The sequence below is a fragment of the Neolamprologus brichardi genome, chromosome 8 (genome assembly GCF_056152115.1).
Source record: "Neolamprologus brichardi isolate AB-2024 chromosome 8, ASM5615211v1, whole genome shotgun sequence".
NCBI lineage: Eukaryota > Metazoa > Chordata > Actinopteri > Cichliformes > Cichlidae > Neolamprologus > Neolamprologus brichardi.
In genome coordinates this window covers 18,191,837-18,210,331 of record NC_142111.1, presented here as the reverse complement: position 1 = coordinate 18,210,331, position 18,495 = coordinate 18,191,837, and the positions used below count along the sequence as shown (strand labels likewise).

At 40.9% G+C, this 18,495-nt stretch overlaps 1 protein-coding gene across 6 annotated transcripts in view; it reads right to left on the bottom strand.

Moving 5' to 3' along the window:
- nrxn1a (neurexin 1a) overlaps positions 1 to 18,495 on the bottom strand; it is a 68,843-nt gene that overhangs the window by 32,805 nt on the left and 17,543 nt on the right. For 5 of the 6 annotated variants that reach the window (XM_006791034.2, XM_006791038.2, XM_006791037.2 and 2 more), the window contains 6 exons: positions 7,909 to 8,210; positions 6,674 to 6,697; positions 4,629 to 4,790; positions 2,854 to 2,925; positions 2,351 to 2,575; positions 1,362 to 1,509 (listed from right to left, as the gene is read on the bottom strand). In XM_006791034.2, coding sequence (XP_006791097.1) covers positions 1,362 to 1,509; positions 2,351 to 2,575; positions 2,854 to 2,925; positions 4,629 to 4,790; positions 6,674 to 6,697; positions 7,909 to 8,210 — 933 coding nt within the window. The remainder of the gene's footprint in view (positions 1 to 1,361; positions 1,510 to 2,350; positions 2,576 to 2,853; positions 2,926 to 4,628; positions 4,791 to 6,673; positions 6,698 to 7,908; positions 8,211 to 18,495) is intronic. The other variant, XM_006791036.2, reaches the window with a different exon arrangement.

Here is an 18,495-nt window from a genome sequence, read left to right as displayed (position 1 = left end):
CCAGGTATGCTTTCACTGCATTGGTAATTTGTTTTTGTGATCATTGTCATGCTGAAAAATGAAGCCATTTGCAATCAGGTGCTTTCCAGATGGTATTGCATGGTGGATCAAAATCTAATGGTACTTTTCAGTGTTCATAATTCCATCAATTTTAACAAAATTAACAAAATCACTGGATGAAATGCAGTCACTAACCATGACAGAGCCTCCATCAATTACAGACACTCACTACTGTAACTCTCTCTTTTGTCAGATTACAAGTAAGAAGAGTAGGAAAGTAGATGGATCTGGCAGAAAGGCCAGATCTCACAGGTCCTGTATCTGCATTTGTTTCCTTTTCTTTTGACATAACTGTCAGATGCTGTTCATATGTTGTAGATAGTTTTTTTCCACCTCTTCGTTTGTCCTCACTTGTCCAATTTGTCCCTACACTTTTTACAACACAGTACACACCATACAGAAAGTTTTTGGCTCTTTTGGGAATCACCTTGTTGGTGCAAAAATACTATTTTATGCCTCCCAAATTGTATTATCTTTGGTATTTGGAGTTGATTAAATTTAAAAACATTTGGAACAAATTATGTATTTTTGCAACAGGCAGTTAATAACCCTAAAGATCCCTAAAGATACAATTTAAAATGGGTTCTTTGCTAATTTTTCTGTTATGCATAGACACAACAAATCTAGTGATTCATAGGCCAGTCTTAAATTGCTTTAAAAAAACTATTCCTCTGACAGTGATCAAGTACAAGTACAAGAACTGGATTAACAATAAATTAACAAGCAATGAATGTTCAATGAAAAACTTCGCAAGACCTTCAGAAAGCCTGGGGAAGTGTTGTTCAAGACTTTGCACAGCACTCGATAGACTTACCAGAGAATCTGGGTCCTTAGCAGCAAAGTATAAAGAAATGATGGGCGGCTCAAGACTTTTGCACATAACTGTAACTGTAAAATGATTTTAAGACATTGTGCAAGTATGTTTTACATACCTACTGACAGTAATTGTGACAGAAAGGAAAGGTTTAGAGCAAATGTGATTATGATGTCAAGTAACATTAATGGGTCTACCAGTTGGATACGAAACAGGCCACCAAAAGCTTTAATTTTAGTCTGAGTGTAATTATACCAGCACATGAACAATAAACTTGACAGGCCTGCTGTATATGAATTGGGTTAAAATTGTCAAAATAAAACCCCCTAAAGTCAGATTAAAATGAAACAGGTGAATTAAATAGATACAGAATGCAGATGGTTGCAAAATTGGTCATGTTAATCTGCTGCTTGCTTCAAAATCTGCACATCTACTGTCAGTTCAACTTTTGCTATTAGCTTCAGAATTAAAAGAGCTGCGATTGTACCTGAGCGTCCGTCTCTCTGGAAGTCAACATGGTACCATTCTCCATCATTGACCTTTTTGTCGATGGCCTTGGTCTTGGTGGTTCCTGAGCCCATGTCCAGCAGTAAGTACAAGTGTCCATCAAGCATCTCAATAGCAAAAAAGTCCACCTGTAGATTAACCAGAGACAGGTGTAAAAAAAAACCCCAAACAGGAACATTTGTGTAAGCTGTGAAAATGCAAATTATAGTTGCAGGTGTGACATGAGTGCAATTTGTTCAATTTACTTCTTTTTGAATTCTCATTAATGAACTATTCATCTTGAATTTGTAGAAGTGGAGACTTTCGTTTGTTTAAAATCGTTCTGCAGCAAACGCTCAGAATATCAGTCACGATTATAAAGTCACTGCCCTGTTAGAGAGGATGATTAAAGGTAGCCGTTTTAATGAACTGAATTTTCAGATGCAAAATCTTTGTACACATTAATAAGCGACAGGTGCGTTGGAGGAATAAACTTCATTAAAACAGCTCAATTGAACGCCCGCACGCTGTTCCACTTACTGTTCGTATACTTACTAGTGGACCGTTCCACCTTCTTCATAAGTAACATCCCTTCATATCTATCTAGATAATCATTCCAACATCCAGCAGACTAAAAAGATTAATGAGATGAATTTAGCCACCTTGCAGTATGTGAGTGGTCAGCCAATAATATTCTACAAAATATATTCTAAATTAATTTCTGTTCTTCATAAATGGATTTTGTAGATGGCTAGATGGATTTTGTACTATTTCATCAGAATTTTGAAAAATGTATACTTTGATAATACCTAATACTTTTTTTGGCTACACCCCTTCAAAACTAAAGTAACTCATATGAACTTCTGCAATTTGTACTATAGTGACCCAAAATATAGCTGCTAAACATCAACACTGTCATTAAAATTTATTTCAACTTTTCTTACAGCCTGACAGGCCAATATACAGTTAGCCTAGAATGGGTTTTTTTACCTTGACGGTTGGAGGTGTGCGCGGATCCTTGCGCTGCTGCTGCCGGGGTTTGCCGTGGCTGAAAAGCATCAGCCCATTGGGCTCTGTCGTCCTGAAGTCAAACGAGATGGATCCTGCCTTCTTCGCTGTCCACTTGCTCAGTGCCACGTAAGACTCTGGGGTGTCAAACGTCACGGGGTCTAGCGTTGCTACACTCTCACACTTAAAGGACACCACCCCACTTACCTGGTACAGAAAACAGTTGAGTTGTTAAATTGCTGTAGTGACTATCTGGACCAGTATGGTTCCTTTGTAGTCTGAGACCGAAATAAAGCCAGATTCCAGCTGTGAAATGGCTAAAAGATAAAAGCTTGTGGCTACCTCTCAAATATATAATCCCATTTACATCGCTACAGTGTGAGTCTCACAGGGCGAGACATGAGGTTGAGCTACAAAAAGGCGTCTGTGTTTGAGGGGATCCAGCATTGTCTGGCTTGTTGGGGCGTGTTGATTAAAGCGCATACCTTCATCTTGGGGTCTCCCTGTTTAGCCAGTCTAGACAGCTCCAACCGTACATCGTTGTTCTTGTACACCACCTTGAGGGGAGAGGATTGAAAGAAAATAATGATATCTGAATGCTGCTTCACTTTTAACCAACACACATAACATTTCTGATAGAGAAATTATTAAAGTAATGCTAAATTCTTATTAGTAAGCTGGGGGAATGTATCTCTCTCGCTGCGTCTCAGTCTCACTATCCCTCTATCTGCTTTCTGCTATCCAAACATTATGTACTAGCACACACAATGATGCCAGACTGTTTCCCTGTAAGAGAACACACACATGACAGTTCCCAGGATAACGTTGGGGGAAAATGTATAAAAAGGCTCAGCAACAGTAAGATTGATTAACTTTTGAGCGCACATCGATTAATGTTTAACCTATTCAAACACATTTTCTATTCAAATGTTCTGATGGGTTTTTTATATGAAAGCAAGAACCTAAAGACCAGCATCCACTCCGGCTTCATCTTTTGAAAACTCCCATTTGTCCCTGCCACCTGCATGATTGCTTTTACATCTTCTATTTTCTTTGCTTTACTGTTTCTCTCTTTGCTTTCCCTGACACAGTCCGCTCTCTGACTCAGTGTATAGAGTGTGCTTGTGCTGAGCATTCTGATGTTGAGAGATGAGCACACAGGCTCCGCTTTATTAATCCAGACCTCCTTCTATGACCTGTGAGCAACCAAATACTCCTCTGCATTGGCTCTGCGTTTTAATTTTCTGCATGTCAGGTGCTATTGTGTGTGTGTGTTTAAGGCAAGGGGGTGGCTCTTGAACACAATAAGTGCTTCAAACGGTCTTACGGTGTGGGTGTTTATGGGGAGGATTGTGCCTGTGCTGCATCCAATGCACAAAACTGTTACAGCCGTGATTGCTCATGCATATGATGATTCGCAGCATACATCTTAATTTGCTCACATGGATTATCATATCATCGTATTAAATATGTAAATGTGCCAGTGGAGGGTTCACTTTGACAGCGGCAGCCTCATTTAAACATCATCACTCTTAATGAAGCAACACAGAGTGCATTCACTACTGATACAGATAGCTCTCTGTTTGGCACATCATCTGTTGGCTTGTTTGGTTGTTTGTTTATGCCTCTGTGTGAATCTGCGTGAATGAAAGGGAGACTCAGGCAGGGTGTGTATCCGATGGGCATGAGGATGTCTTTGGGAGTTTCGTTGTATCAAGCTCTGGGTATCCATACGTATGTTTATTTGCGTGCAGCAACTGTTTCAGCGGAAATATTTGGGCATATAATATTACACTACGACTGTGTTTTCTGTGCATGCATGCATGTGTGCAGTGTGAGTTTTTGTTTCTGTGGTGCTGTGGCCCATCTCAAGCACAGTGGATGGATGGAGCATCTCTGTGGCGTACCTAATTAGCATGTTAGTGCTTAGTTCTGTATCTACTCTCTCAACTACACTCATCACTGATTCTCTCTGATGCTGGGGAGGGTGTGTGCGTGTGTGTCTGGGACTACTTGTGTGAGTCTGCCAAATGGAAGCATGTCGGTGTATGTGTGCTTTATAAGATATTGTGTGTAAAAATGTTTGTGTGATGCGTGGCAGAAGAAAGAAAAGATTTATTTTAGTTTAAATGAATATTTCTTAAACCTTAGGTCAAAGTGGAGAACATTAAGCACTTAGAAAGACGTTTTACACATGTAAAGTTTTATCCTATGCAAATAATTAGGTTGTTTTTTTTTCCCTATCAAGCATGCGCCCCACCTCTTTCAGACATCCCATGAAGTTATTGCTGACTGGAGAACCAGGCAGGTCAGCGGTGCTGGGGCTTCCTCCCACGTAGAAGAAGTCATCAGAGCCCAGCATGGTGTAGTCCTCCTGTGTGTAGCCCGTGGTGGTCAGGATGCCGTCCACAGAGATGGTCACCTACACAACAAAGCACAGGGAAAGGACACGCTATATACTCACACCAAAGGCAGCGCTAAGCGCTAGCTAGGCGCTGACCAGCCAAATTAGCCCCCGTTGCTCTGGTAACCAATCTATATGCATTCTGGCAGGGAGAAGGCCTGATTGGTTTTGGGAATTGGCCACTTTGATTCGCAGCAGTTGGATCAGTGCTGGCTGTGTGGTGTAACTGAGTAGTGTCACCTCTTGGCTTTGCTGATATAACCGGCTTCATAAATATGTAACTATGCACTGCTAAATACCGCTCACTCCTGCAGGTAGTGGTAAACTCTCATTTTCTTTTGTGCGCTCTGAGAATTAAAACGGTATAATCTTCTATCTTCAGCCTATCAAGAGCAAAAAAGTCTATCGTAAATTCTCTATGCGATTAATAAAGTTTTGCTGAAACCCAAAGCTTCAGGGCCACAATTCTCTCGGTACCCAGACTTCAAAGGCAGTTTATTATTCTGTGACTGCATGGTAAAAAATAGACTAAACCATAGTGATTTTGCTAAAAGGTTAGCCTTGTTTATTAAAGGAAAAGCCAACTTAACCCATATCAGTGAAATTTTCCAACTTATGTTTATGGTTCATACTCTTAAGCTGCTTTACGGTCTAGGCAGAAGACGCAATTTGATTTATTTCCTAATATGCTAACAAGATTTTTCCTAAATGCTTTGCCTAAAGTGACACTGGTGCTCTTATAATTTAATCAGCTCATTTTGGTGTGTAATAGCCTGTACAGAGGCTTTTAGGTGTCACTGATATCCAATCTTGTCACACTCAAGTCACCGTTAGTGGTACATTATCACTCTCTGATATTCTACAGTACATTACTGACCATGTCTGGCTGCCCATAAAGGTTGTGAGCTCTTTTTTCCCCCACTACAATAAGTTCCCTCTGACTGCTGGTGCTCATCATTGCCAGGCAAACGTGCCCAGCCAGTCAGGTGTTAGTAAGTCTCCGCAGGCATCTTCGTGCTATGCAGTAAGGTGTTAGTACTATTTACTTGTTAGTAGTTGTTAGTTGTTGCACTGCTGGCAGCCACAGAAGTGTTACTTGTGTCAGGCCAAGCTGTGTTGGGTTACTGAGGTCAGGGTTCATGATTTCAATGCTGTTAGTCATTGTGATGATGTTATGTTATTGTGTTGTTAGGGTGAATTGTGATGATGGTGTTAGTTGGTTAGTTAGTGGTCTGGGGGGGGTTTGTTAGATCAGCGAATCAGGATGACAAACACACAGATTTAATGCACACACGCACAGGTGTTAGATGGGTTACGCCTCATTCCACACACATAAATATACAAACATGCAGTCTGTTCCTCTCTCTGCATGCAAGCACTGGCAAAGAGGACACAATAGATAATAAAATACAAAAAAACTCCAACAACATACGACAGGATGAGTTAGAGGCACCATGGAGAACATGCAGTGGAGGATTGGTGAAAAATAAAAGAAAAAAGAATTTAAAAAAAAGAAGGGAAGGAACCTCTCTATCCACTTTACGGACCAATTAGAGAGGGGAAGGGTTTTTGAGTCACGCCATGCAGGATGGGGGAAGGGGAGGGCTCGTCATTTGCGTGCAGGTGAGGGATGAGCCAATCAGCGTGGGCCTACATGTCAGTCACAAAGTGATGGGGTGAAAATAAAAACAGTAGAAGTAAGGGGGGAAAGGATTTATAGAAAAAAAGTGGTTGGCAAGGAAGGTGGATGTGGGCTTTTTAAGCGTAAAAGATTACCAACCGCATTTATCCTGTTATTGGTTTAGTTTTGATGTCTATGGTTCAAAAGGAAATAGACACGGGGCAAACCCAAACTAAGAAACAATTAGAATGATATCTACCGAACAATGGAGTTTGTTTACCATAGCGTGTCCAATGCCTGAGTGCTTTGTAGGAGAGGGGAAGAAAGGAAAGCAAAAAACTGTGAACAGAACAACCTCGGGAACAAAAAAAGGAAAGCTAGAAGGCCTCTGGTGAGGTTAGTAGGTTGGTTGGAGTGGTTTCGCTAGGAGAAGGGCACAGGTTAGGTTAGTAGAATGAATCATTCCATGGATGGTGGTTAGTTTCACTAGCAGGTTAGTAAAGTTAGTAGTCAAGTTAGTAGTACAGACAGGCAAACGGTAGAGGCAGGGCACAGGTAGGTTACAAGCACCTGGGTGCTAGTGACCCTGTATGTTCTCTAGTCCACTCCCTCGCTCTTTCACTCTCTCAGTCATTCACTCACTCAAACACACAATTGAAAAAGCACTCACCTAGAGCTGAGAGCAGTGCAGGTCTGCTGGTAAAGCCACTGTAAACTAAGACCAAAACCTCAGGTATTTTCTTACTACCATAGCATCACTGCAATTGGACAACAGACCACTGACCATGGTTTCTACACTGTTTAGCTTCCTTCTGCTGACTACAGTCTTTTCAGCCCCGTGTGGCCCTGGAACACCTGCACTGTGGTTCATCAAAGTCAAATACAGAGCGAATCTATTTAACAAGGAGTCAGAATTAATTCTGCAACTAATAAACATCTTCATTTGGTTAATGAGTCAATTATTTCTCAGCCAAACTAAATTATTGTTTTGGCGTAGCCTTTTAGTATACACGTTTTTTTTTTTTTTTTTTTATCATTGCTTCTTCTGGCTTCTCTGCATCTCGTCAGAGAATCAGTGCCACGAGATATGAGGAGAGCTGGGTTGCCCGCACCTATAGCCTGAATGCAATCCTGTACAATAAGAGACATTAAATGCAAAGTTTCTGAAAACCCCAGCTGAGGTGTTTCTATTATATGATTGGTCAGTCTAAACTTCACAAACAAGCTAATGAAATAAAAAAACAAACAAAATCACAATGTTGTCACATTTGAGAAGCTGGAACAAGTAATTTTTTTTTTATCTTGACATCTTAAAATATTTTCAAATTGTGCTTTACTTCATTCTGCCATTTGCCAAGCATTTTATCACTAAAACGTCCATTCATCCTTGTTATCTTTATTTCCCTCTCTACATGACTTTAAATGTTTCTTTCCAAAAGCCTTATCAGTAACATAAATTGTCTCCTCTCCTCTCTGTTTTGTCGCTCACTCCTCCATCTCCTGTTGTTTGGTTACCTGTCTCAGGTTGCGGGTGACCTTGACGTCATGCCAAGCGTTGTCGTTGAACTTTCCGTTGACGGGCTCCACCAAAGCCTCAAAGGCCCCAGAGCCGAGGTTGATGACAAGTGACACTGCCCCATTCTTGAGCGCCAGGTTGACGTAGTCAGCTGACTTGCCGGTGTGCAGCATGAGGCCATTGCGCTGCAGTGTCTTGAAGGAGAGCGTTATTTCATCACTGCTAGACTGGATGGGGTTGGGCGACAAGTCGTAGCAAAAGTACTCTGAGCCCTTGAAGGTGGCGACGTACTCCTCGCGAGCTGGGAGGCAAAGGGAGAGGAGGAAGAGGGAGAAGAGGAGGAAACAGAAGCATGGAACCATTACGTTGTTGCCAAAGCATTATCATAATGAGTAATACATTTTCCAAGCTATGTTGCTTCTTCCCACACTGCTCTTCACAAAATGCTCAAAGATGATAAAATGGTGGGTGTTCATCAGAGCCAGCTGAGTAAAACAAAGCTCAGCTGGGCCTGGTTAAATTTGATTCGGATATGCAGTACAAAACATATTGTTTAAGATGCTGAAAATGCTGTTATTGTCAAGCAAAGCCTCACTGATGCCAGCACTTGGAAGAAACACTTCCTTCCATACCTCTAATTGTACCACAGAGTGGTGTGTAAACAAGCTTTGATCATTCATGTGGGTTAGAGATTAAACAGTGTGGATGTGAGGGAGACAGTCGTGAGTCTGTAGCATTCCAAACTCGTTACGAAACCTGCCTCTCTTTTGAGAGAACAGCTGTGCTGGCAGTCTAAAGTGAGGTGCTCTTGTTTGACAACATGGCTCCTTTCATGATGTTTGTTAAATGCCAGAAATGTGTATGTGTCTGCGTATGTGTGTGTGGCGGCAGCAAAGGTTAGGGAAGTTTTAAAAGTGAATGGCAAAAACCGACGATGAAGATGGAGAAGAACAGCCTGCAAGCATAATGGCAGCCAAAGCAGGCAGGAGTGGCCAATTAGAATTCAGTAACAGGCAGACAGCCAGTAGCAACTTACCTTGCACACCCTTAGTGACCCACAAGGACACTAGACCAAGGTTTTACAATCCATCATACTTAAGCTCGCATTCACTTATCTGCTCTCACACCTACACACACTACTCTATACGCAAGCCAGCAGCAGAACAAATATGCACACCTACGCACACATCCGCAAAAATGATCATACTATCGTGCTGCCATAGACAAGTAGGGGCGACATTATCTGTCTCTTCACCTCCCCCCACCGTCAAAAACATCACCCTTCCTCTGCATCTGCTCCAGCGTTCTCCTCACCACCATCCCTATAGCTCTCACACCTCCCTCCTGGCCTCATGCCACCATTCCTCTCCTCACATCTCACTGGCCTCTTTTTCTCTGCTCTGTGGAGCCTCTGGCATAACCACCATCTTGTAGTTCACAATGACGAGGGGAACAGAGGAGGATTTAGCACGCGCTAGGTGAAGCTGGAGCAGGAGAGACACTTGGTGAGGAACCGCTGGAGAGGAGAAGAGGGGGGGAAAGATGCCATATAATGAATAGACTGAAGTGTAATAGGTTATTAAGGTAGTGAGAGGCAGAGTGAGGGATGTTGAAATGGAATCGGCCGCACTTGAGTGAATATAACACAGAGAGAATAATGAGAAGGAAAAAGTGAGAATATATCACAATTCAAAGGCCAATTGTGGCAAATTGTCTTTCTTTGCTTTTGTTGCATGAAAAAAAAAATCCAAAGTGTGAATGCCAATATATGAGTGAGAAACAACACATTGTGTTGTGTGATTCCTTCCCTCCCAGCATGTTAATTAAGAGTATGTGTCTGCATGCCTCAAAGAGAAAAAGAAAAACTGCGTGCGAGTTCGCGTTCAAGCGTTTGAAAGTGTAGACAACTATATGCTTTTTATGTGTGCATGAAATGTGCGGGGGTGTGGGTGGGTGCTGGTCTCTGTAAATATTGGTGTATTGCTGTCAGAAAAGCTATTACCAACTCAGGGCCTCGGGCTAGTCTTTACTGAGAGGAGCGAAGAAAAAGGAGACCCCCACACACAAACGTACACAGAAAGACCAGCCACAAATGTTAACACAATCACACATGCTCACTCACTCTCTCACACACACACGCAAACGGAGCCAAATGTAGATGAGGTGGCAGAGCGAGAAGGGGTGGGTGCGTGTTGTTCACAATGGGAACACACGCAGCCGTCCAGCAGCATTGTAGCGGTAATTTACAGAGGTGCCATTAGGTTTCAGTGTAGCGCTCCACTATTCTGTTGCTAATTTACAGACACATCATTAGAGCAGACAGGAGCACATAAAGCATCTCTGCATCGATCTGGAAGCTCTGGCCCGCAAACGCTCACTCCTCGTTCTATTACATCACATGCACAACAGACGTGCGCGCACACATTCAGACAGGAAAATGCATATTGGGTGACACAAACACAAGGAAGACGTGCGTGCATGTGTTCACTGTGAAGACACACCTAAAACACACAGAGACGCACACGCTCTCAAGTGGGCAGGTTGGAGTGGATCTTCTGTAGCTCAGATTAATGGAGTGAGTCAGTATTAGCTCAGAGTAAACAGTGAGACAGACACTGACATACACACCACATGTCACACTTCATCCTGTGGAAAGCACTGTCGATCAAAACAAGCGAGTCGGAGAACGGAGGAATACAGTGAACGAGGGAGAAACAGTCAAATGAAGGGGAAAGAAAAGGAGAGCCTAAGAATGAGAATTATAAAAATGTTCCTGTGGAGAATTTTTAGTACTTTATATTTATTAATGTACGGTAGAAGTTTGGTATAGGGCTGGGCCATATACCCTAAATCTTTTATTATATCTGAAAATACTATCGTTATTGTGATATCATTGCTATAGCAACATAACACAAACTAGCCCAGGCACATCAGAGCACAACAGCACCATGTCATAATTTAGCATCTAAAAGAGTAGCTGTTTTAATAACCTTCGATCATGAGCAGTGCTTTGCAGAATATGCAAGAAAATGTTTCCCCCCAAAAGGTGAAAACCCCTCGTTTCACCCCCGGATGCAAAAACAAACTGTTGAGTATAACCAGGCTACAAGTAGGAGATACCAGCATTTGGTGACTGGACGTCAACCCAGATATAGGCGCATGACTCCACATGTGTTGTTGGTGCGCTGACTAGTTGTGCTGGGTATTTGCACTTGCTAGTTCATAGCTAGCTGCACTCCACATGACAGGAAGGTCACATGGAGTGGATGGAAATTTTAAGCAGCTGGTTTAAAAAGCTTGACCCAAGACACAACCCATCCCAGGTAGAAAATATTTTCCAGTTTTATTATCTGATAATATTTGTGGGGCTTTTGAAAAGTTACAAGGTCAAGTTACTTTAGGTACCGTTCAATAAAAGTGTTAAGATACTTGCTTAACATAAAATTACTTAAATTTCCAGGGAAAACAAAGCAGCTTGATTTATGTGGTGTCACTTAATGTACTGCTGGGTCACCACTGTTGCACTATGGCTGCTGCTACTGCTGGCTCTTTGGTTCAGTAGACTCAATTGAAAAGAGGATGGAAAAATACTTGTCATTAACTTGCACTTAAATGCAGGCTGCTAGCATCAATAAAATGTTCAGGAGTTTTTTCTATTTTGTCAAAAATACTAGAAGTTTTTTTGAAATATTGTGATATCATTTTGTGTCTATATCACCCACCCCTACTGTGGGAATTGTTTCTCATGGGCTGCGTGTTTGGACAGCTAAGCTAAGCTTAACTTTAGCTCTGAGGTCACTTTTTGCAATAACGGTCCTAAATTGTCTGATTAAAGCGAGTGAATAGAAGAAGGGAAAAGAAAACTCTTTAAAGTTAATTGGCTTTGGGGAAATTTAAAGCTAATTAAAGGATATTTCTGAAGAAAACTGTAAAAATTGTTTTTATATCCATTCTTCTTGTTTTTTTTTAGTCAAAAAAAATTAATTGGCCGTTCATTGTTACCAAATACCAAACATTTGCTGGCCTAAACTTCTAAAATGTTCTATTCTTTGGGTCATATAAATACGTTGGGATTATACACCACTGAATTTACAAAGTTATTAATCAGGAGATTTATTTTCTTGGATACTGGGAAGCTGTTAAATGTATTTATTTACTATTTTATTTACCACTTTATAAAATCGTGGTTGTATCAACAATTTTTTATTTAGCTAAAAACAAAGCAGGCTCTCTTTTGAATTCCTCCAGCTGTGAGCACTGGAGAGACACAGAGCTGTGAAACTTCTCGTGTGTAAGTAATTCACACAAGCCGACTGTTGGTAGACAGATCCAACAATTATTTTTAATTTAATCTTTTAACCCTCAACGATCAATAAAATAAAAAAACACCAAGGATGCAGCACTGCTGGGGTTTGTAACATGTTGAAATATGCAGCAACTGAACAGCAAACTATTGAAAAAATATGCTGTAATGAAGGTCAGTAGGCTAAAACACTTTTCCTGAAGTGTCTTTTTACCAGGAATAATACAACTGAATCAAAAACAGCTTCCTCCACTGCACCTCGGTGACTAATCAAATCTTCTCTTGGCTGCTCCCTTTAGGGGTCACTATAGCAAATGATCTATTTCCCTTCCTTCAAACCTGTTACATTGTCTCCTGTCACACTAAAGCTCCAGATATTGTAGTACCTACATTTAAAGTCCTTAGTCTCACCTCTACGCTCCCAGTTTTCCTTCTGTCTCCAAACACACCTTCTCACTGTCTTCCTCCTCAGTAGCAAAGTTTTCACTGGTAACCTAGTAACTAGTGGTTGTTGTTAGCCTGGCCCGTCTGCTCTGGTTTGGAAATCTTATTGTTCATTCACTTGTTTAATTTGAACAAAGATTATACACTGGGTGCCCTTCCTGATGCAATCCTCCCTGTTAATCCTTGGACAGGACACTAGGAATAATCTGATTTATGGGCCCTGTGGTTGGCTCAAATACTCAAAAATAAACAAAGAAAATGTTCTGCAGCTTACCAAAATATGCTTTTCTCAAATCAAATCTTGTTCTAACTAATGGTGTAATGAGACCACTGCAATTACATTAAGACTCTATGCACCTTAAAACAAATTTACACAAGGCGACAAGCATAAAACTTCACTAAAAAAAACATACACTTGCCACTGTTATGCAAAAGCCTATCAGCTGAGATTCTCCCATCATCTGTCAGCACTGACAATTAGAAGAGGAAGACAGGCTTTTTTATTGCATTTTCAATTACTTCACTTTCATACAGAGAGAAAGAAAACAAAAAACGAGTGACGGTTTGCAAAAAACTGAGCAACTTCCTGGTAAGCTGTGAAAATATGTCACTATTAATTGATTCCAGCTATCAGTTGAACGTTTAAAGTAAGTCTTTCTACAGCTGGCTGTCAGGGGTGAATATATGTGGGTTGCAAAATGGTCCAAAACACACTCCAGCGACTGCATTTGCAGAAGGAGAGGTCTGTCTAGGAACAGGATAATATTAAAGGAACTTGTACAAAATTAATGAAGCGAACTTTGAAGGCTATGCAAGGATTGAGAATAAGCATAAATGTAAAGATGGAAGGTGATTGGCATTAGTTCTTGAGGACTATCGTTAAGCTACTGCTCTAATGAATAAAGCAGTCCGTGGGGAGGCGAGGGGGGAGAGAGGGAGCGAGAATAACTGATCTGATGGTTGCTGCTTCAGAGACCAGCTGCAGCTGTACCACCCTTCCAATGATCAAACACACATCAGTTGGATGTTTCTGTCTGTTTGCGCTCTCATGGCGAGTGTGTGTTGCATTTTTCTGCTCATGTGTGTCCCCGGCATTTCGCACACTAATTTGTCATTTCCATGGCAACCCACTGTTACAGGGGCTACACCAAATATGAATGTGTTTGTGCATGCATGTGTTTCAGAGAAAGAAACAGAGAGAGGGGGGAGAGACAGGAAGAGAGATGGAGAAGGAGGTCGAGAGAGAGAAAGAGTGATTGAGTGAACAGTACATTATCATGGACAGCTGTACTGAATCAAAATGGCGGATGGAGGCTGGGAGCACGTCGGGGGAGCCTACATTATACAGCACCTGATAGAGGGAGCAGGATGGAAAGAAGCAGGGAAAGAGGAAGATGCATTGGAGAATTTGAAAGGAGAAGGAATAAAAAAAAGAGGGAGCAGGAGACTCTTTGAGATGGGCAATGCAGAATGGAAGAGAAGAGAGAATAAGGTAGAAGGAAAGAAAGACGAGACAAGGAAAGGGAGTGGCAGAGAAGAAGGGATGGATGGCTAGAGAGAGGTAAAGACAGAAAAATGCTGGTGTATCTAAATCCTAGTGTAGCAAGCCTCAATCATGGCAGCCCTGTCATTCTGAAGATAGCACGCTGCAGTTCCCTTGCACCTCGTTTTTAGCCCACCATGCAGTTCTGCTATCAGCTCCTCTCAGACTGTCCACACATGCAAATACACATGCACACACACACGCAGCATAAACTCAAGCATCCTGCACGAAGGCATCCCGTCTTAATAACAGACAGGTGGATTAACTATAGACTCGTACACTATACAGATAGATGACCAGCATTGGAAATGTATGTAAATGTATGCTAACATATGCATAGTTTCCATATTAAGTTAAAGTGTGAGAATTCATACAGTCGAGTTCACTAAAGGCTGCAAATGCCGTTTCCATCTCTATTCGGTGATATACAGCATCTGGCTTTGAAAGCGATTGGGCTATCACATCACAGCCAAGGGAGCAATACTGTAGAGGAGGATATTACTGTCAGGACACAAGTGACAGATTGCTCGTCTGCAATGTTGATGTCTTATTTCTTTTTTGTTGTTGTTGTTAAATTGAAAGCATTTATTCCCAGTATGAAATATGCACTTTAAAAAATGCTACACCAGCACAGAAAAATACCATACTGACCTAAAAGTGAAGAATAGTGTAGAAACTGTGATTGAGTTGAAAAATCACCAACAATATAGACACCTGTCTAAATGGTTTCTTCTAAATGTTTGTCATTTTTTGCAAATCTTTGATGATAGGAAGGTTTCATATAATTTCTGCAATAGCAGGAATGTAAGATATGCAGGGTGGTTTCAAGTGCTTATGTAGCAATAGACCACCATAGCAGAGACTCCCAGTCAATGTGATGTCAGTAAAACAAGTGTTCCTGGAAACATTGTGGTATATGGTACACAAAACTGAAACTTGCCGCTTAACAAATAATGGTCATATATTTTCGTGCAAGTGCTCTGGGTGCATGATATAACTAAAGATTAAAAAGATCTCCTTTACCTTCGTACACTATATTAAGTTGGAAGTGGTTCCATAGTGTAGTGGTTTACACTTTTGCCTAACAAGCAAAAGATCACCCAGTTCATTTCTGGCAGAAGACAGAAGTGAAGGGCATCCAGCATCAATGTAAAGATGGAAAGTGATTGGCATTAGACCATATCATTAAGATCCTGCTCCAATGAATAAAACAGGCTGTGGCCTGTTGTGAATAAGGGAGTTAATACTGCATTAAGTTGGCTTTTTTTTTTAAAACCTTACAAGATGGCACAATTCACTCGTTTCAGGTTGAATTTTCACACTACTTTAAGTAAAGCCAACTTTTTTTTTCTTCCAGTAATTCATTGACTTGAAAGAATCAGATGCAACTGAAACCAGGTGTTATCTACATAATCATGATCATCAGTCATAAGAATTTTTAGATACTAACAGTGAACAGCAGCATTTTATAACTTTTGAGAAGAAAGAAACTTTTGCATTCTTTCATGGTTGGCGTGGATTGAAGACACAAATGTGTGATAATGTTGGTGCTGCAATTTCAATGACAGGTCAATGCAGAAGCCTGGAGATTTATAGATTATACGGATGTGGATGTTGCAAAAACTTAAAATGACTTTTTGGAGAACGCTTTGAAAGAAATGCCACAATTCCTTTACTGAGATTTTTGACTTCTTGTCCTATACCAACACTGATTAGTGGTTTTGTCTGAGTGGCGGCACCAATCTTTCAGAATACTCCAGCAAGTCTGGCACACCTTTACTGTTAAAGATAAGTCCAAGAGTTATTGGATTTATTAAAATGCATTCTCAAAACCATAATTTATTTTATGAAGACATTTTGACTTTTTATTAGCTTTGCACTAGTATCCAATGACCGACTAACAGGATTGGCTAAACCTTAAGTTTTGACCTTTGACCTCAATAGTTGTGTTGTGAACGAACGAGTAAAGTAAAGTAAAAATGTATTTATATAGCACCTTTCAAGATAAAATCACAAAGTGCTTCACAGAAACTAGAACATAAAACAACATCGACCAAAGGCAAGTTCGTCCCTACAGCCCTGTCACTGATTATGATTAAGCTACCAAAGCCTGCTTAACTATGATTGGTTAAGAAAACCCAAGCTTAATCTGGACCTTAATCTAACAAATCCCAAAATCTTCCCCACCATCAGTTTATGTAAATTCGCATTCAGGTGTATGTCTATAGAGATTATCGTTTATGATACTGGATTATTCATTAATTGTTTCCCTGGATGAATGATGGCTTTCTGTTGATTAAGCACTCCATTAATTAGCTCTGATTGAATAATTGAAAAGAAGAGCAGCACATTAAATAGCACTGAAAAGAATCATTATGAGCAGTCCTTTTGTCAACAAAGAATTAAATCTGTAAGAAGATATGAGTCTCCTTGAGTCCCATGTAGTGTATTTAAAACTTATTTAGAATATTAAAAACAAAGGACTGCTTGATTGCCTTTGCTTAATAAACAGCAAATGATCCACACACCATCCATTAGCGATGAATGGGGGATGGATGGTTTGCTGTTTATCAAACAGAACTGTTATACTAGCGTTTTCATCAGTCAACGTGGTGGAGTGAGCCTATTAAAAGGTCTGAACCCACGGCTGGCGCCACTGAGGAGCCAGACATTTTTTATAGGGGTGGCCAGTGTCAAACCAAATGCCGGGGTGGCACAGAAATGGATGACTCGGTTTTATTGCTATGTGTTAAATTAATGTAGCCTAAATAGTCTTTTTTTTCCTTTACTTTTTCAGGCATTACTTCAATTAAGAAGTGCACTTTAGGAGCTTGTGTAAGATAATTATCTTGTTGATAAAGATAAGGCTCATAAGATAATTGTCATTTAAATGTGTCAGAGAAACACTTAGATGGTCAGTAGGTATTAAATGTATTAACAGTTCTACATGTAGCCCCCCCCAATCAGGGTTTGTCATTAGTTGTGCAAGGTGGACCGAGGGCTAGCCATGCCTTCCCCGGACAACCTCTTGGACAAACAACAACAAGGTCCATCTCAGGACTATCGCAAATCATATTAAATTTAACAATGTTTTTTAGAAGATACAATCATTTAAGTGAATTTCTTTGAGATAGAAATAGAAGAAGTAAAGCATAACAAAAATAATGCCGTACATCAAAAATCCTTTTCAATTTCCACGTTAAGAAAAAAATTATGAACAGCACACTTTTTGCCATTGTGTTCAATCCTTTATATCTTGTCCCTTTTTGTTCCTTTTATCTGTGTTCATATCTCTCTCTCTCTGTCTTGCTCAAATTTGGCCTTCTCTCTGGTACCCAGGGAAACTGGCTTGTTTCCATGACAATGTCTTCAGGCAGAACAGTGTATTTGTCTTAAGCTGGATAAGATCAGAGTCAGTTTCATCCCTTTTAGACACACTCACACCGGCATGCAGACAAACACATACAGTACATACAACATGGCACATATGCACAGTAGAGTAGTGTAAAAAATGTGTAAAAAGCAGACAATCGGCAGCATTTAGATCCACACACGTGCTTTAACATCTCTCACACACACGCACACCTAATGAAACCCTCTTGTGGCATGTTGTTAACAAATAACAAGCACATAAAGAGCTCTTTTCATAAATGTAATGTGATGGGTTTTTAATGAACACTGTGGCTATTTTAATTGTCATAGTTACGCCAGACAAGTGCCACAAGTAAATGAGTGTTTGTGTATGCATGCACGATTCCTTTGAGTGTGCGTATGCTCGTTCATGTGTCGTTTTGGCAAAAAGCGAAGAAATGAACTTCAAATGCCAGATGGGGTAGTGAAGTGAATCGCCAATTGGGCCGCTACTCTCGGTTCCCACCCAGGCACAATGGAAATTGCTAAGACAAGTAAGAAACAATTGGAGCACCAAGTACCCTGTTTCTTTCTCTTTCTTTCTAAAAATGGAGTGTGTGTGTCTGAGTGTGCGTGTTCGATGAGGTACGTGCATCACTGATGAATACCATGCCGGCTGATGCGAGGCTCTGTCAAGTCGGGGAGCCCAAGGAGAGATGCAGCACTCCTGCTGAGAAACGCTGCAGTCTTATCTCCCTTCCTGTCTCCCCGTGCGTCGCCGACCTTCTCTTTCCACCTCTCTTTTCCCACTTTCTGAATTCGCTCCTATCTTTCGTCACCATCACTTTTCTGCACTCTTTTACCCTATCCCATCCACCCGTCCTCCCACCCTCCCTTACATACTCATTGCCAGCCTCCGCTCTATCTTTCCCCTTCATCGTCTGC